Genomic DNA, 20,346 nt, shown 5'->3' with positions numbered 1-20,346 from the left:
CTGGGCTTGCACTCTAAAACAGAGCGAGTAAGAGGTTCAGGGTCAGTTGGACTAACCTTATCTGTGTCCTAGTGCTGACTGATCTCTTTTCATTGTACAGAATGTAGACACTTCACGGATGCCGGAGGAAGCCCTGTTCACAGTCCCCGCCCACCAGTGATTAGGGACAGTGCCCAAGACTACAGAGTGACATCACTCACCATGGCCACTTCCTCTACTCAATCAGCAATCAATCCAAATTCCTCTTTTAATTTGTTCCTTGCAGTGGGATTGGGAAAAAAACGCATCCGGATCTTTCATTGGACATATTCCTCGTTCAGGTTCACCTCATCTTTCTCTTTTCTTCTGTGCAATGAAAGTCTAGACAACTGGAATCCAGTTCAATGGTGATTTGCCCCACTATCGGGGTATGTTTGAGAGTGTGTGCATGTGAGTGTGTTTTGTATGTGTGTGAGTGTATATGATCAAGATAAGGACAATCTGATTTGAAACCTATTTTAAATACAGGACATATGGCTTTTCATCAAATTGTAGAGTTGAGCTTTTCTGAAATCGTGTCTGTCACAGGTAGCCCAATTCTGACCTTTTTCTATTAATTGGTCTTTTTACCAATCAGATTGACTCTTTTTACAATAATTTGGCAAAAGATCAGAGTTGGGCTGCCTGTGCAAACACAGTGCAAGAACCATATATGTTGACATTGTACATTTCTTGTTCTTAGTATTTTAGTGTTTGTCCACCCCGTTTAAAAAATAATAATAATAATAATAATGTACTTGTTGAATTTCCTATTAAACTAACTATTGCATTACAAGTTTGAGGCTGTGATATGCAGACTCTAAAGCGGGGACACAAATTCTAGCTAGTAATTTTTATGTCTGGTATAAAATCAGGCTGTTCCTATAAAGGCAGTTTTGCGTATCTATCATTTTCAATTAAGTTAATCTTCATCTAGTTAAAATCTAAAGAGATTGACAAGTTTGTTTCCATGTTGCATCAGTGATATGCTATATCTAGAATGTTTTTATCTATTGTTCAATGTCTACTAGTGAAGGATACTTTATCTAAAATGCTGCTGTAGTTCAGTAGCACAGGAATAGTTGTTGGTATCATAACAAATCAATTGAAATGACTTCTAATGCCTGTGTAAACACGTATATTTGTAATGATCACCATAATCTGTTGTCTGTAATGCGTTGAATGTCATTAAATCGCTCACTGGTTGAATGTCATTAAATCGCTCACTGGTTGAATGTCATTAAATCGCTCACTGGTTGAATGTCATTAAATCGCTCACTGGTTGAATGTCATTAAATCGCTCACTGGTTGAATGTCATTAAATCGCTCACTGGTTGAATGTCATTAAATCGCTCACTGGTTGAATGTCATTAAATCGCTCACTGGTGTTATATAGTTTTAAGCATTTTCAGCATGTCTTGTTTGTTCATTTTGACTTGTTTGTCAACGTGTCAAGAATATGATTCTGTCAATGTAAATATCTACATCATCCAAATGTAATAAATATTTTGAGTTAAGTCTCTTGCGGTTGTCTTCTGCTCAAAGTATTGAACTGTTTTGTGTAGTCTTCACATTTTGCTGCCGTAGTTAAGGACCAGTAGTAAATTACAAAATGTACAGTTGAAGTTGGAAGTTTACATACACCTTAGCCAAGTACATTTAAACTCAGTTTTTCACAATTCCTGACATTTAATCCTAGTAAAAATTCCCTGTTTTAGTTCGGTTAGGATCACCACTTTAATTTAAGCATGTGAAATGTCAGAATAATAGTAGAGAGAATTATTTATTTCAGCTTTTCATTCTTTCATCACATTCCCAGTGGGTCAAAAGTTTACAAACTCAATTAGCATTTGGTAGCATTGCCAAAAGCATTGTCATTGAATTTTGGCCCATTCCTCCTGACAGAGCTGGTGTAACTGAGTCAGGTTTGTAGGCCTCCTTGCTCACACACGCTTTTTCAGTTCTGCCGACAAATTTTATATAGGATTGAGGTCAATGCTTTGTGATGGCCACTCCAATACCTTGGGTTTGTTGTCCTTAAGCTATTTTTCCACAACTTTGGAAGTATGCTTGGAGTCATTGTCCATTTGGAAGACCCATTTGCGACCAAGCTTTAACTTCCTGACTGATGTTGCTTCAACATATCCACATATATCTCCTGCCTCGTGCTGCCATCTATTTTGTGAAGTGCACCAGTCCCTCCTGCATCAAAGCACCCCCTCAACATGATGCCACCCCCACAACATGATGATGCCATCCCCGTGCTTCACGGTTGGGTTGGTTTTCCTCGGCTTGCAAGCCTCCCCATTTTTCCTCCATACATAATGATGGTCATTATGGCCAAACAGTTCTATTTTTGTTTCATCAGACCAGAGGACATTTCTCCAAAAAGTAAGTTTCCATGTGCAGTTGCAAACTGTATTCTGGCTTTTTTATGATGGTTTTGGAGCAGTGGCTTCTTCCTTGCTGGGTGGCCTTTCAGGTTATGTCGATATAGGACTCACTTTTCGTACCAAAGTACATTCATCTCTAGGAGACAGGATGCGTCTCTTTCCTGAGCGATATGACGGCTGCGTGGTCCCATGGTGTTTTTCTGGCGTATTATTGCTTGTACAGATGAACGTGGTATCTTCAGGCGTTTGGAAATTGCTCCCAAGGATGAACCAGACTTGTGGAGGTCTACCATTTCTTTCTGAGGTCTTGGCTGAATTCTTTTGGTTTTCCCATGATGTCAAGCAAAGAAGCACTGAGTTTGAAGGTAGGCCTTGAAATGCATCCACAGGTACACCTCCAATTGACTCAAATGATGTCAATTAGCCTATCAGAAGCTTCTAAAGCCATGACAATTTTCAGGAATTTTCCAAGTTGTTTAAAGGCACAGTCAACCTAGTGTATGTAAACTTCTGACCCACTGGAATTGTGATACAGTGAATTATAAGTGAAATAATCTGTCTGTAAACAATTGTTGGAAGAATTACTTGTGTCATGCACAAAGTAGATGTCCTGACCGACTTGCTAAAACTATAGTTTGTTAACAAGAAATTTATAGTGGTTGAAAAACAAGTTTTAATGACTCCAACCTAAGTGTATGCAAACGTCCTATTTCAACTGTATTACACGGTCAGGGAAAGGTTGAACATGTCAGTGAAGACACTTGAAGGTTGGTCTGCTGCAACGACAATATTTTAAATGGTCAATAGCTCTGAACTTCAATGACTTAACCTCAAACCAGCTATACATTTTAGAAATTAATATAAACTCAGCAAAAAAATAAATGTCCTATCACTGTCTACTGTGTTTATTTTCTTAACTTAACGTGTAAATATTTGTATGAACATAAGATTCAACAACTGAGACATAAACTGAACAAGCTCCACAGACATGTGGGGTCAAAATCAAAAGTAACGGTCAGTATCTGGTGTGGCCACCAGCTGCATTGAGTACTGCAGTGCATTCGGGCTCTTCGCTGGCCATGGCAGAACACTGACATTTCTGTCTTGCAGGAAATCAAGCACAGAACGATCCGTATGGCTGGTGGCATTGTCATGCTGGAGGGTCATGTCAGGATGAGCCTGCAGGAAGGGTACCACATGAGGGAGAAGGATGTCTTCCCTGTAACGCACAGCGTTGAGATTGCCTGCAGTGACGACAAGCTCAGTCCGAGCTAGACCCTGCCGGACCCTCCACCTCCAAATCGATCCTGCTCCAGAGTACAGGCCTCGGTGTAACGCTCATTCCTCGGTGTAACGCTCCCTTTGTTATTTCATTTTAAAACTAAAATGCTTAATTGCATTTCAAAGCATGAATGTATTTTATTCTGTGTGATAGCATGATTTATACAGTAGCGTATATATTGAAATATAGGCCTAACGTTAAGTTATGGTAAGACTAAACAGGACGCGCTGTTAGGCCTACAGCTCGATGGTAGTTATACAAGGCTATTTACTATACAAAGCTATTTACTATACAAAGCCTACTAATGATAGACATAACTTGTAAAAAATAATTGCAAGGAGATGAAGAAAAAGGAGGGTGTGAGAGTTGCGTGCACATCGTCTGTCACAAACAGGTGCTGTTAGATTACAATATTATTTTTCTGCCTGTTTGGAACAGTGTAAACAGTAAATAAATTAGTAATACCAGTCTGTTCTAACGAGAGAGAAAAAGTGAAGCCTTAATCTTTGCTATGCTTGTAATTAAGAACAGCCGAATCTGTGAAATTGCTTTATCCGACATTATGCCGTTGCATGAAGCTTGGTGTTCACGGAATCAGTAGGCTATTAAACAAACACTCAAACAGGCAACAGAAGCAGGATGTTTTATTTCAAATCAAATTTTCTTTGTCACATACACATTTAGCAGATGTTATTGCGGGTGTAGCGAAATGCGTGTGTTTTTAGCTCTAACAGTGCAGTAATATCTAACAATTTCACAGCAATAGACATAAATATAAAGCGATGGAATGAAGAATACATATTGGGCGAGCAATGTCAGAGCGGCAGAGACTTAGATACAGTAGAATAGGATACAGTATATACATGTGAGATGAGTAATGAAACATATGTAAACCTTAAAGTGGCCAGTGATTCCAAGTCTATAGGGCAGCAGCCTCTAATGTGCAAGTGATTTAACAGTCTGATGGCCTTGAGATAAAAGCTTTTTTTCAGTCTTTTGGTCCCAGCTTTGTTGCACCGGTACTGACCTCGCCTTCTGGATGATAGCGGGGTGAACAGGCAGTGGCTCAAGTGGTTGATGTCCTTGATCTTTTGGCCTTTCTGTGACATCGGGTGCGGTATGTGTCATGGAGGTCAGGTAGTTTGCCACTAGTGATGCCTTGTGCAGACTGCACCACCCTCTGGAGAGCCTTGCGGTACAGTTGCTGTACCAGGCTGTGATACAGCCCGACAGGATGCTCTCGATTGCGCATCTGTAAAAGTTTCAGGGTTTTGGGTGACAAGCCAAATTTCTTCAGCCTCCTAAGGTTGAAGAGGCGCTGTCACCACACTGTGTGAGTGTACCATTTCAGTTTGTCTGTGTGTACGCCAAGGACCTTGAAGCTTTCCACCTTCTCCACTGATGTCCCTTCGATGTGGATAGGGCGGTGCTCCCTCTGCAGTTTCCTGAAGTCCATGATCATCTCCTTTGTTGACGTTGTTTTCCTGACACCACACTTCGAGTGCTCTCACCACCTCCCTGTAGGCTGTCTCGTCATTGTTGGTAATCAAGCCCACTACCATACTCTCATATGCATATTTGATGATTGAGTTTGAGGTGTGCATGGCCACGCAGTTGTTGAGAATGTTGGTAGCCTAATTATTCATTTCAGTCACACTTTATTTGGATAGTATGACATGGAAAATCTGAACTATCAAAACTGTTGATAAGAAACTGCTTGCCAAGGTTACCTTTAGGGCTAGGTTTAGAATTATGGTTAGAGCTAGGGTTAATAGATAGTTGAACATGTTACTCTGTAGAGCATCTACAGATTGACTATCCAAATAGTGTTACCTTAATGTCCAATGGATTTACTGCTAGTAGCGATTTAAAGTTATGCGTGCATACATTTTACATAGTGGAGTGGGTTTGATTCCCAGGGTCACCCTGTCCTGGCGTTGCAAATGCCATGGTCTACTAACAGCCATATAAAATAACGATATGAATTCAAACCAAAGCCTACTAGATAGTTGAGGATATTTATAGTATTCATGATGTAGTAGCTAACAAGGTGCCATTCTCATGCATCATACAGTTGTAATATATCTACTACGGCATGTTGCGTAGAGACAAACATTTCATCTGACAGGTCCCAACAAGCTAGCTGGCATTTCGTCCACAAATTTACCCAAATAGTTTGATTAATGAATGCGATGTCAAATTTCTCATCATAAAGATAAACAGGTCCAAGCAATACACTATTATGGTAAAATAACACAGCAAAATACAAACAAACAATAAAGGGATTTATTCATCACTGCCAGCACTATTATCACAATCATTTCCATCAATGATAGGGTCTGCTCTGTGTGTATTAACACAAGAAACAGGTGTCGTAACAAAAACTTAGCAAAACAGTCTGAATATAATATTTATATAAAAAAAAAAGAAATAGTTTCAATTATCAGAAATCTCCATGCATTTCCCTGTGCTCATTAATATTGATTAGGATTCTATTTTAAGGACCCGCCCTGATTTAATGCTTTGTTCTAAAGGGCAGAAATTAAACGAGGCTGTGAATATTAAGTATGTACAAACATCAATATTTCTGAGCACAGGGATACCTCAATGACGTAGGGCAACACCCCATTGGTCTGATGCATCTTTACTTTTTTCCATTGCGAATGTCTGGTCACAATGTTTTCCCCTCCCCCTTCTCCGTCCTGTGATGCGGACCCCTCAGAAACCATGATGACGGTCGTGATCAGCGTAAGGAATGTTTGGGAATTTTCTTAGAACTGCGGAAGTCAAAAACATGGATGTCAGATAAAACTTAAAACTTCTAGGTGAGAAGAACGACATACATGAAGACTTACATTTTTGAGGAACTCCTCTGCGACGATACGGGCCCTGGCGTTGACAGACAACTTCATCTCGCTGATCTCCTTGTCGATCTCCTCCATGAAGTGGATGACGAAGTCCACCAGCTTGTGCTTGTACATCTGCTCCGTGTGGAAGTTGGTGATGAGAAAACTGATGTCATAACCCTGCGGACGAATGAAGGAGAGAAAAGGGGGGGGCTAATAAATCCCAATTCTTACAAAAAATGTTGTCTGAGTGACAAAAAAAAAGACCATTTGTGTGACCATTCGATGTGATAAGTTTGAGATGTTGGTTGTACCACCAGTCCTCTCCTCTCACCTCCACCGGTTTCCTCCTCAGGATGAAGAAGTTCTCAGCTCTCATCATCATGAAGCGCATGAATTTATGGCAAAGGATCTTCTCAATCTCATCCGCCTGCAGTGACACACCAATCACAAAGCAGTCAGACTCAGAGCTGCTGTCCTGTGATTGGTGGGTGCTAATAGCCACTAATTGTCACCAGGTTGTAAAAAAACAACTAATCACAGTAGTAAATTTCATGTCTATGACAAACCAACACAGCCTCACAGAACAGAGAAAGAAAAAAAAACAATGGTACAGCTGCGCTTCCATCCATTGGGTAACGACAACACAACAAGATAGGCGTATTAAAAATATTATGAACTGGGTGGGTCGAGCCCTGAATGTTGATTGGCTGACAGCTATGGTGTATCAGACCGTATACCACGGGTATGACATTACATTTATTTTTACTACTAATTACGTTGGTAACCCATTTATAATAGCAATAAGGCACCTCGGGGTTTGCGGTATATGGTCAACATACCTTCAGAAAGTATTCAGACCCCTTGACTTTTTCCACATTTTGTTAGGTTACAGCCTCATTCTATAATTGATTCAACAACCCCCCCCCCAAATGTACAGTGCCTTGCGAAAGTATTCGGCCCCCTTGAACTTTGCGACCTTTTGCCACATTTCAGGCTTCAAACATAAAGATATAAAACTGTATTTTTTTTGTGAAGAATCAACAACAAGTGGGACACAATCATGAAGTGGAATGACATTTATTGGATATTTCAAACTTTAACAAATCAAAAACTGAAAAATTGGGCGTGCAAAATTATTCAGCCCCCTTAAGTTAATACTTTGTAGCGCCACCTTTTTGCTGCGATTACAGCTGTAAGTCGCTTGGGGTATGTCTCTATCAGTTTTGCACATCGAGAGACTGAAATTTTTTCCCATTCCGCCTTGCAAAACAGCTCGAGCTCAGTGAGGTTGGATGGAGAGCATTTGTGAACAGCAGTTTTCAGTTCTTTCCACAGATTCTCAATTGGATTCAGGTCTGGACTTTGACTTGGCCATTCTAACACCTGGATATGTTTATTTTTGAACCATTCCATTGTAGATTTTGCTTTATGTTTTGGATCGTCTTGTTGGAAGACAAATCTCCGTCCCAGTCTCAGGTCTTTTGCAGACTCCATCAGGTTTTCTTCCAGAATGGTCCTGTATTTGGCTCCATCCATCCATCTTCCCATCAATTTTAACCATCTTCCCTGACCCTGCTGAAGAAAAGCAGGCCCAAACCATGATGCTGCCACCACGTTTGACAGTGGGGATGGTGTGTTCAGGGTGATGAACTGTGTTGCTTTTACGCCAAACATAACGTTTTGCATTGTTGCCAAAAAGTTCAATTTTGGTTTCATCTGACCAGAGCACCTTCTTCCACATGTTTGGTGTGTCTCCCAGGTGGCTTGTGGCAAACTTTGAACAACACTTTATGGATATCTTTAAGAAATGGCTTTCTTCTTGCCACTCTTCCATAAAGGCCAGATTTGTGCAATATACGACTGATTGTTGTCCTATGGACAGAGTCTCCCACCTCAGCTGTAGATCTCTGCAGTTCATCCAGAGTGATCATGGGCCTCTTGGCTGCATCTCTGATCAGTCTTCTCCTTGTATGAGCTGAAAGTTTAGAGGGACGGCCAGGTCTTGGTAGATTTGCAGTGGTCTGATACTCCTTCCATTTCAATATTATCGCTTGCACAGTGCTCCTTGGGATGTTTAAAGCTTGGGAAATATTTTTGTATCCAAATCCGGCTTTAAACTTCTTCACAACAGTATCTCGGACCTGCCTGGTGTGTTCCTTGTTCTTCATGATGCTCTCTGCGCTTTTAACGGACCTCTGAGACTATCACAGCAGTGCAGGTGCATTTATACGGAGACTTGATTACACACAGGTGGATTGTATTTATCATCATTAGTCATTTAGGTCAACATTGGATCATTCAGAGATCCTCACTGAACTTCTGGAGAGAGTTTGCTGCACTGAAAGTAAAGGGGCTGAATAATTTTGCACGCCCAATTTTTCAGTTTTTGATTTGTTAAAAAAGTTTGAAATATCCAATAAATGTCGTTCCACTTCATGATTGTGTCCCACTTGTTGCTGATTCTTCACAAAAAAATAGTTTTATATCTTTATGTTTGAAGCCTGAAATGTGGCAAAAGGTCGCAAAGTTCAAGGGGGCCGAATACTTTCGCAAGGCACTGTACACACAACATCCCAAAATGACAAAGCAAAAACAGGTTTAGACATTTTATCTAATAAAATAATAAAACTGAAATATCACATTTACATAAGAACTTAGACCCTATACTCAGTACTTTGTTGAAGCACCATTGGCAGTGATTACAGCCTTGAGTCTACAAGGGTGTGACGCTACAAGCTTGGCACACCTGTATTTGGGGAGTTTCTCCCATTCTTCTCTGCAGATCCTCTCAAGCTCTGCCAGGTTGGATGGGGAGCATCGCTACACAGCTATTTTTCAGGTCTCTCCTGAGATGTTTGATTGGGTTCAAGTCCGGGCTCTGGCTGGGCCACTCAGAGACTTGTCCCAAAGCCACTCCTGTGTTGTCTTGGCTGAGTGCTTAGGGTTGGAAGGTGAACCTTTGCCCCAGGCTGAATCCCCGAGCAGGTTTTCATTAAGGTTCTCTCTGTACTTTGCTCCATTCATCTTTGCCGCGATCCTGACTAGTCTCCAAGTCCCCGCCGCTGAAAAACATCCCCACAGCATAATCCTGCTTCACCATAGGGATGGTAGCAGGTTTCCTACAGACGTAACACTTGGAATTCAGGCTAAAGAGTTCAATCTTGGTTTCATCAGACCAGAGAGTCTTGTTTCTCATGATCTGTGAGTCTTTAAGTACCTTATGGCAAATTCCAAGCGGGCCTCTACGGACAATTCCTTCGACCTCATGGCTTGGTTTTTGCTCTGTGCCTTTCCAAATCATGTCCAATCAATTGAATTTACCACAGCTGGCCTCCAATCAAGTTGTAGAAACATCTCAAGGATGATCAATGGAAACGGGATGCACCTGAGCTCAGTTTCAAGTCTCATTGCAAAGGGTCTGAATACTTATGTAAATAAGGAATTTCTGTTTATAATACATTTCTAAACATTCTAAAAAACTGTTTTTGCTTTGTCATTATGGGGTATGGCGTTTAGATTGCTGTGTAATTGTGTTTATTTAAATAGATTTTAGATTAAGAACAGTCCTTAGCCGTGGTATATTGACCATGTACCACACCTCCTCGTGCGTTATTGCTTAATTATAAATCAGGTAGTTTGGTTTAAAGCTGTGGTATATCAGACAATATACCACAGGTATGACACAAAACATATTGTTTACTGTTGTAATTACATTAGTAACCCTTTTATAATAGCAATAAAGTACCTCAGGGGTTTGTGGTATATGGCCTACATACCACGGCTAAGGGCACTCCGCGTTGCGTTTTGCATAAGAACAGCCCTTAGCCGTGGTATGTTGGCCATCTACACGCCACCAGGCCTTATTGTTTAAATAAAGTATGAAAGTCACCAAAATCAAGCCCGTCAACTGCACCTGTAAAGGACAGGTTATCGACTATACACATTAGAATAAATAATATCCCTGACCTGCTTGACAGCGATGCTGACTCGGACTGAGTTGATGGAGCCCTCGATAAGAACCTTCTCCTTGTCATTACGACTGATGATGACTGGCTGCAGCAGCAACTCTTTACTGCTCCTGAGGGGGATAACATACACATGCTAGGTCAAACACACTCTCCTGAGGGGGATAACATACACATGCTAGGTCAAACACACTCTCCTGAGGGGGATAACATACACATGCTAGGTCAAACACACTCTCCTGAAGGGGATAACATACACATGCTAGGTCAAACACACTCTCCTGCGGGGGATAACATACACATGCTAGGTCAAACACACTCTCCTGAGGGGGATAACATACACATGCTAGGTCAAACACACTCTCCTGAGGGGGATAACATACACATGCTAGGTCAAACACACTCTCCTGAGGGGGATAACATACACATGCTAGGTCAAACACACTCTCCTGAGGGGGATAGCATACACGTGCTAGGTCAAACACACTCTCCTGATGGGGATAGCATACACGTGCTAGGTCAAACACACTCTCCTCAGGGGGATAGCATACACGTGCTAGGTCAAACACACTCTCCTGAGGGGGATAGCATACACGTGCTAGGTCAAACACACTCTCCTGAAGGGGATAACATACACATGCAAGGTCAAACACACTCTCCTGAGGGGGATAGCATACACATGATAGAAGAGTGCGTTTGACCTGAGGGGGATAACATACACATGCAAGGTCAAACACACTCTCCTGAGGGGGATAGCATACACATGATAGGAGAGTGCGTTTGACCTGAAGGGGATAACATACACATGATAGGTCAAACACACTCTCACGCACACATACACACGAACAAACACCGACACTCACCGGACCTCCACCTCTGGCTTGTTGTGTCGCTCCACCACCTGAGAGGAGAAGTTCTCCAGACAGAGGGCGGCCTGCAGCGTGGCACGCACAGCGTTGAGGTACGGGCGCAGAGTCGCTGTCTGAGGGAGAGAGGAAAGGGAGTGGAGAAAGAAACGTTAGAAGAGGGAAGCCTCTACCCCTGCCGACCAAATACCGCCTCACGCCACCTACTATTAGCTAAATGGCCCTTATCCCGACACCTCTTTACGAGAGGAAAGGTAAAAGTAATGCAGACCTAGGATTGTAGCTAGAATTCCTGGCATAATGTTTATTCCATAGCAAAGGCTCATGGCTGGGCTTGGGCTGCAGTGCAGATTTTACACTGATTTCACTATCACAGAAACTCACCAACACATTAGTCAGTAAAAGTTTTAAAAAGTCCCATCAACCCCATTCAAAAAAATATGCAAAATCATTGACTGCTGAACATTAGTGAAATCACCATTAAGATTATATACCCTGAATCCCTCAAATGTAAAGAGGAAGTATATTGACCGCATGAGTACATACTGAAACCCCTAGAATATAGCCTAGTCACGCTGAAGCCTTTCATGGTTTGAACAATTGCACCATTACATTCGTATGTGACTTTAAAAGTATACCACTGTTTCACATAGACTATAATAGATAAGGATAGTGGGCACACATTGGCTCAGGCCTAAGGCCTTACAGCTGTAGAATGCACTGCCACTATTTGCATTTTCAGGATGAAAATATCTAGCTACTTCAATCCAGTCTGCATCAGATTTGGGCCGAGAAAATATTTCAGTGGACAAGTTTGCAACCCTATGTGTGTTGAGTATAAGGAAGGGAAATCTAGACTCTGGACCTACTTACTGCAAAGCAAAAATAATTCAGGAAAGATGCAGGTGCATAGCTAGTTCTACAATGGACTAAAGGAGTCTAATGTTACTTCTTAACAGTCCAAGGACCTTACATGTTCTGTTTAAAAGGCGAATTACCTCTGGAACGTGAATCAATTCTTATATCAAAATCATTTCAAATGCAAAATACACACTTACTGTAACCGGTTTTAACATTTGCAGTCAACAGTATTTTTCAGTGACAACATGTTTATGGTGTCTAGCTTCCATTTATACAGGTGTTAGGAGCAGAGGTCGACCGATTATGATTTTTCAACGCCGATGCCGATTATTGGAGGACCAAAAAGAAGCCGATACTGATTAATCGGCTAATTTTTTTTAGGTATTTGTAATAATGACAATTCCAACAATACTGAATTAACACTTATTTTAACTTAATATAATACATCAAAATCAATTTAGCCTCAAATAAATAATGAAACATGTTAAATTTGGTTTAAATAATGTAAAAACAAAGTGTTGGAGAAGAAAGTAAAAGTGTGTGCCATGTAAAAGTGTGTGCCATGTAAAAATGTGTGCCATGTAAAAATGTGTGCCATGTAAAATATGTGCCATGTAAAATATGTGCCATGTAAAATATGTGCCATGTAAAAAAGCTAGCATTAAAGTTCCTTGCTCAGAACATGAGAACATATGAAAGCTGGTGGTTCCTTTTAACAGGAGCCTTCAATCTTCCCAGGTAAGAAGTTTTAGGTTGTAGTTATTTTAGGACAATTTCTCTCTATACGATTTGTATGTCATATACCTTTGACTATTGGATGTTCTTATAGGCACTTTAGTATTGCCAGTGTAACAGTATAGTTTCTGTCCCTCTACTTGCCCCTACCTGGGCTCGAACCAGGAACACATTGATAACAGCCACTATCAAAGCAGAGTTACCCATCGCGCGAACAACCACTCCAAGTCTCAGAGCGAGTGACGTTTGAAACGCTTTTAGCGCGCACCCGCTAACTAGCTAGCCATTTCACATCGGTTAAACGGCACAATGCTTGAAGCACAGCGACGAGCTGCTGGCAAAACGCACGAAAGTGCTGTTTGAATGAATACTTACGAGCCTGCTGCTGCCTACCATCACTCAGTCAGACTGCTCTACCAAATCATAGACTTAATTATAACATAACATACAGAAATACGAGCCTTAGGTCATTAAGATGGTCAAAACTGTCATCTCGAAAAAAAAGTTTATTCTTTCAGTGAAATACGGAACCGTTCCGTATTTTATCTAAACGGGTGGCATCCATAAGTCTAAATATTCCTGTTACATTGCACAACCTTCAATGTTATGTCATAATTACATAAAATTCTGGCAAATTAGGCAGCTCAAACTGTTGCATATATACTGACTGCATGCAATAAACGCAAGAGAAGTGACACAATTTCACCTGGTTAATGTTGCCTGCTAACCTGGATTTATTTTAGCTAAATATGCAGGTTTAAAAATATATACTTCTGTGTATTGATTTTAAGAACGGCATTGATGTTTATGGTTAGGTACAGTCATGCAACGAATGTGCTTTTTTTGCAAATGCGCTTTTGTTAAATCATCCCCCGTTTGGCGAAGTTGGCTGTCTTTGATAGGGAGAAATAGTATTTCGGAGTTGGCAACGAGCCAGGTTAGCAGGCAATATTAACTAAATAGGCAGGTTTAAAAATATATACTTGTGTATTGATTTTAAGAAAGGCATTGATGTTTATGGTTAGGTACACATTGGAGCAAGACAGTCCATTTTTGCGAATACACACAGCATCGATTATATGCAACGCAGGACACGCTAGATAAACTAGTAATATCATCAACCATGTGTAGTTAACTAGTGATTATGATTGATTGTTTTTTATACGATAAGTTTAATGCTAGCTAGCAACTTACCTTGGCTTACTGCATTTGCGTAACAGGCAGTCTCCTCGTGGAGTGCAATGTAATCAGGTGGTTAGAGCGTTGGACTAGTTAACTGTAAGGTTGCAAGATTGAATCTCCAAGCTGACAAGGTAAAAATCTCCGAGCTGACAAGGTACAAATCTGTCATTCTGCCCCTGAACAGGCAGTTAACCCACCGTTCCTAGGCCGTCATTGAAAATAAGAATGTGTTCTTAACTGAATTGCCTAGTTAAATGAAGCATAAAGGTGTAAAAAACATAAATTTAAATGGCCAAATCAGTGTCCAAAAATACAGATTTCCGATTGTTATGAAAACTTGAAATCGGCTCTAATTAAAAATAAATTTTAAAAAAGAAATTGGCCATTCCGATTAATCGGGCGACCTCTAATTAGGAGACACAGATAGCTAATTAGCACAAGTAGTCGGCTGTCTTCATATTGTTCATAAACACGCACGTCAACAGCTGTGTAACAATATAACTGATTTTAGAAAATAATTTCCTGCTGATATGAATGTTTAGGTCCTTATGCTTCCAAAGTGATGGGGGTTAATGTTCAGACCTAGCCCAGAGGCCGATATTGAGGAGTTTCCATCCAAAACGTATTGTAGGCAGCCCCCATGGACCGGTTCGTACCGAAAACATTCTCCATTCAGGGTGCAAAGACGCCAATTTTTCCTTAACTAGATTTAAAAAGGCAAAAATAAAGGAAAATATGCCTACTTCTTTTACAAAACACCATTTTCAACCACCATGCTGAAGTGGCTAATGCCTAGGTATGATAGTTCCAGATATTGTGTATCACGTTCAGCCAATCAGGTTGCAGCAGTCTGTTTACCCCTAACTGAATGAAGGGCGCAACATCAAGTAGTAGCATTAGCATGGTGGTGGAAAAGTGGTGTTTCATAAAGTACGCATATTTCCACCGTCCGTCCCCCCCTCCTCGCCATTAATACATCTAGTTAAGGATGAAATTGATGCCTTTACAGCCTGGATGGAGAATGTTTTTGGTACGAACCAGTCCACGGGGATACGAGTGTATTGCCAGCTGCATACAATGCGTTTGGATGGTAAGATGAAACCCTCAATACCAGATCAATATCGCCATCTGCCGGCCTTTGGGCTAGTTCAGACCAAGCATCCGGACTCTAACCAAAACACCCCCGTACAGAAGATGACTTATGTGGAATGCAATGGAACCTAGAGTCAAGATCAGTGGCTAGTGCATAGTTAGCTGGGACATTCCTACTATGCGATACACACACCTTTTGTATTATTCTATCAGAAAAGGGACATGTTTGACTGGACAGTGCACGACAGAAAAACTCAATTGGTCAAGCTCAGGTACTTACAACATTTTTGGGTGCATTTTCCAGTTTGTTAGGTGCATAATCCTAACAGGGTGGATGTGTTAAACCTAAATTAGCCATAGCTCTGAGTGAGCAAGATTGATCTAGCATAATTGTGAAAACTTGAACAGGACTTTATCTTCTATCAAACATATTTTAACATTTTCATTTAAAAAAAATGTTTAGCTTAACAGGGTGGAAATGTATGCGTGTGACATACAGACTAACATGAACAAATAGATACAACTGTTTTTATATAAAGAAATGACACTTCCTCAATGTGGTGTCATTGTAGGAAGGGGGTTGTTTTCTTAAGATGGAGATTTACAACAAACTAACAGGGTGGAAAGTGATCAGGGACACACAGGAAATCTTATATAAAATAATAATGAAAAAAACGAATATAAAAGAGACTAACTAGGACTATAAAAGACAGATAAAAAAATGTTATGGTTTGATCTAGTGGAAGTTGATAAATAACACCTGGGGACATCGCAAAAACGCCTACATCCACTGACAAAAAGTGTTTAAGATGCATGAAGTTCCCTTTCAGGATCCATTTTTTTGGTGTTAATGGATATTTAAAGCCTTTTGGAATCCACAGTTTACACCAAATTAAGACTGATATTTCCTGGGGCCAGAAATTTGGACAACATTTGCGGTCTTAAATACCTAGGCTGGCTGCCTTACTTGCGAGAGAGCTAGCAAGATGGCAAACTACCCTCTTCTACCAGCTAGTGTTCGGTATATATTTCAATGGGGCATGGGAATATTTACTCATGGTATTCGTTTTGAATTTACAATCTTGATAGTGACATCCAAGAACAGATGGGACCTCCCTGATGCACTACTACAGATACATTTTCGGGTAACTAGCTAAATTGTTTATATTTATGAATACATTTGAAAGGATACTTTAGATTACAGTATTTGGCACTAGTTTAAAAATAAATAAATAAAAAAAAAAAACTTACCTTAGAGCTATATCACTAGCTAAAAACAGATTTCACATTTTGGGTGGGATGCTAACTAACTAACGTTAGCTACCAAACCAAATCTAGCGATAAACATACGCATTAACGCAGACCTCGCGTAAACCACGAATAATGTCATATTCAATATACTGCTCATCGTATGACTGATGTTGAAATAACGTCGAAATGTCTTTATTTTCTTAGTAAACCACATAAATGATCTTACCATTTCTCTATATCCGCTGGGGAGGAGAAGACGGAAGTAGTACACTTGTCATGGCTCTTTCATGACCCTATGCACTAACCGGAACACACCATGTACAAGACTTTATAGGGGAGCCTATATCATTTGGACAAAAATGTTTCTATACAAGTAATGGATTGTATCTAGCAGACACGAACATTGAATACATTAGTTTTATTTATTTAAAAGTGTCATATTGTTAAATATGTGGTTTTCATTATTTGATTACATAATTTCCCAATTTACAAGGATGAGAACATGTTGATGATATCCTTTACAGTTTCAAAATGTTTATGTAAAAGTACATTCTGACAATTGTTTTGGTGTTCTCATTCTTCATATGAGAAACATCATCAATCTCGAAATTGTTAAACTGATTGAGAGTGATTTTGTCTCATTATTTATATTAATGCAAAATGTGTGTGGCTGGTGATTTCTTCCTTATAAGGTAAAGGGAGCTCTCCACTGTTATGAGGGGGGGGGGGGGGGGGGGGGCGTACAAATGTCTTATAAATCCCTCACACTTATGAAACTTAAACATTAAAAAAATTATTAGAGGTGATGTCTCTGAATGTCTGTTAATATCTCAATGCCTTGTCACATATTAATGATGTCCTGAATTATTCTGATTATTATTGTTGCAATAAAAAAATATATAAAAAAAATATATATATTGTTATTGTGGACAAGCCAAATTAGAAGCCGATGCCCTGTTACAACAAATCCAGAACAAGAAGTTTTTATTCCTGTTAGTCATGTTTAGTAAATTGTTTAGTAAATTGTTTGACACTAGTAATTTTACAAAAGCAGATTTTCTACATTCAGAGATAACTCAGGGGGAGAGTTTGATAAAGTTCTCAAGCTAACTGAAGAGATGATGATTAAGCATGATATTAGTAATTGGGATGTGAGTGCATCACAGCAGCGAAAACTGCCTGTAAAATTGGCAGACAGTGTAGTCACAACTTCATTAGGGAAAACATCCAGCATTAAGAGTGACAGTGACCTGAGGCAACTTTAGAACAATATTCTAGACAGACATACAGTTGAAGTCAGAAGTTTACATATAGTTAGGTTGGAGTCATTAAAACTTGTTTTTCAACCACTCCAAATTTCTTGTTAACTAATTATAGTTTTTTGCAAGTCGGTTAGGACATCTACTTTGTGCATGACACATGTCACGATCGTCGTACGAACTGGAAATATACTCAGACTAACGTGCAACGTACCGGCCCCACCGTAATGTTTAATAAAGGAAACTCACGAAAACAATAACAGTCAACGAAACGTGAAGCTCAAGCAGTGCTCAACGGCAACTACACAGAAACAAGATCCCACAAAACACAGTGGGGAAACGGTTGCCAGAATATGGTTGCCAGAATATGATCCCCAATATGATCCCCAATAAGAGACAACGATAAACAGCTGCCTCTGATTGGGAACCATACCAGGCCAACATAGAAATAAATGCACTAGATCACCCACCCTAGTCACACCCCGACCGAACCAAAATAGAGAACAAAAAGGCTCTCTATGGACAGGGCATGACAGTAACCCCCCCCCCCCCCCCCCCCCCCCCCCCCAAAGGTGCGGACTCCGGCTGCAAAACCTGACTCTATAGGGGAAGGTCCGGGTGGGCGTCTAGCGTCGGTGGCAGCTCAGGTGCGGGGCGAAGTACCCACTCCGCTCATGGACTTTCCCCCCCCCCCCCCCAGACTACGGGTCCGGGCATGGAGCCAGGTAGAATGCCATACCCGGACTGGGCCTTCGGCGCAGGGGGCCCCGGCCATGGAGCTGGGTTGTACGCCGCACCCGGACTAGGCACCGAAGAAGGCTCCGGCCATGGATCTGAGTTGACCGCCATGCCTGGACTGGGCATCGGCGCAGAGGAAGGCTCCTGCCATGGAGCGGGACTGGACGCCGTGCCTGGACTGGGGATCGGCGCAGAGAAGGGCTCCTGCCTTGGAGCTGGACTGGATGGCGTGCTTAGACTGGGCATCGGCGCAGGTGAAGACTCCGGCCATGGAGCTGGAGGTTCCGGACCACCGCAGGAGGTTCCGGACTGTGGACCGTCGCCTGAAGCTCCGGACCGGGGAACGTCGCCTTAAGCTCTGGACTGGGGAGGCGCACTGGAGGCCTGATGTGTGGGGCCGGTACAGGTGGCACTGGACTGGTGACACGCACTTCAGGGAGAGTGCGAGGAGCAGGCACAGGACGTACCGGACTGGGGACATACACTTCAGGAAGAGTGCGAGGAGCAGGCACAGGACGTACCGGACTGGGGACATACACTTCAGGAAGAGTGCGAGGAGCAGGACGTACTGGACTGTGGAGGCGCACTTGAGACCTGGTGCGTAGAGCTGGCACAGATGGTGACGGAATGATAACACACTCCGCACAGTGAGTGCGGGGAGCTAGCACAGGATGTACTGGGCTGTGGAGGCGCACTGGAGACCTGCTGCGTAGAACCGGCACAAATTGTACTGGAACGGTGACACACACTTCAGGGGGAGTACATGGAGGAAACACAGGACGTACCGGACTGGGGAGGCCCACTGGAGGCGAGATGCATGGTGCAGATGACAACAGACTTGTGTCACGCTCCTCAGCACGCCCGCTCTGCAGCACTCTCATCGCCACCACCTCTCTCCGGAATCTTTCGTTGAGTTCCTCCTTCGACTCCCTGACGGTCTCTGGCTCATTCCTCCCTGACGGTCTCTGGCTCATTCCTCCCTGACGGTCTCTGGCTCATTCCTCCCTGACGGTCTCTGGCTCATTCCTCCCTGACGGTCTCTCGCTCATTCCTCCCTGACGGTCTCTGGCTCATTCCTCCCTGACGGTCTCTGGCTCATTCCTCCCTGACGGTCTCTCGCTCATTCCTCCCTGACGGTCTCTGGCTCATTCCTCCCTGACGGTCTCTGGCTCATTCCTCCCTGACGGTCTCTGGCTCATTCCTCCCTGACGGTCTCTGGCTCATTCCTCCCTGACGGTCTCTGGCTCATTCCTCCCTGACGGTCTCTGGCTCATTCCTCCCTGACGGTCTCTGACTCATTCCTCCCTGACAGTCTCTGGCTCGCTATTATTATTCTGACATTTCACATTCTTAAAATAAATGTGGTGATCCTAACTGACCTAAGACAGGGAATTTTTATTAGGATTAAATGTCAGGAATTGTGAATACTGAGTTTAAATGTATTTGGCTAAGGTGCATGTAAACTTCCGACTTCAACTGTGTTACTGAGTTGAACTCAAGACTTCAAGACACATATGGGTTCATGCAAGTGGCATCCTTCTTTTCCAAATAATCCCAAAGCTGCGGCCTTAAAGAGCAGCGGAAGACCACATGCGATCATTATGCAATATCAATTGAGGATGCTGAATTCACTGTTTTTATTCAGCAGGTGGGTCGCAAGATGAACATGGGAAATAATTACTTTTCCTCATAATGAGTGTACTTGACAGCTGCCCTGACAATATTTTCCCTAATATAGACTCTCTGTTAAGGATCATTGTCACACTTCCAATGACATCATGCAGTGTGGAGAGACTTTTCTCAAGAACAACTAGGATAAAAAATCGTCTTCGCACATCAATGACAAGCGCCAGGC

General features: G+C 41.8%; 2 protein-coding genes across 4 annotated transcripts in view; one reads left to right on the top strand and one right to left on the bottom strand.

The window, feature by feature from the left end:
* Nucleotides 1-1,535, top strand: part of LOC110528144 (6-phosphofructo-2-kinase/fructose-2,6-bisphosphatase 4) — a 62,282-nt gene extending 60,747 nt beyond the window's left edge. For both annotated transcript variants that reach the window (XM_021609968.2, XM_021609967.2), the window contains exon 14: nucleotides 101-1,535. In XM_021609968.2, coding sequence (XP_021465643.1) covers nucleotides 101-160 — 60 coding nt within the window. In that variant the 3' untranslated portion in view covers nucleotides 161-1,535. The remainder of the gene's footprint in view (nucleotides 1-100) is intronic.
* A 4,422-nt stretch (nucleotides 1,536-5,957) lies between these two features.
* Nucleotides 5,958-16,816, bottom strand: arpc4 (actin related protein 2/3 complex, subunit 4). Of its 2 annotated transcripts, XM_021609965.2 has the most exons (6): nucleotides 16,721-16,816; nucleotides 11,371-11,489; nucleotides 10,509-10,620; nucleotides 6,874-6,969; nucleotides 6,549-6,719; nucleotides 5,958-6,470 (listed from the first exon to the last, which is right to left on the bottom strand). In XM_021609965.2, the coding sequence occupies exons 1-6, from the start codon at nucleotides 16,721-16,723 to the stop codon at nucleotides 6,465-6,467; spliced, it is 507 nt and encodes a 168-aa protein (XP_021465640.1). In that variant the 5' UTR covers nucleotides 16,724-16,816; the 3' UTR covers nucleotides 5,958-6,464. The 2 variants fall into 2 exon arrangements, with proteins under 2 accessions (XP_021465640.1, XP_036839579.1); XM_036983684.1 differs by lacking the exon at nucleotides 6,874-6,969.
* Between the last annotated feature and the right edge of the window lie 3,530 nt (nucleotides 16,817-20,346).

Source organism: Oncorhynchus mykiss, chromosome 7, assembly GCF_013265735.2.
Source record: "Oncorhynchus mykiss isolate Arlee chromosome 7, USDA_OmykA_1.1, whole genome shotgun sequence".
NCBI classification, from domain to species: Eukaryota; Metazoa; Chordata; class Actinopteri; order Salmoniformes; family Salmonidae; genus Oncorhynchus; species Oncorhynchus mykiss.
Note: the sequence above shows the minus strand (reverse complement) of the source record. Positions and strands in the feature narration are given on the sequence as shown.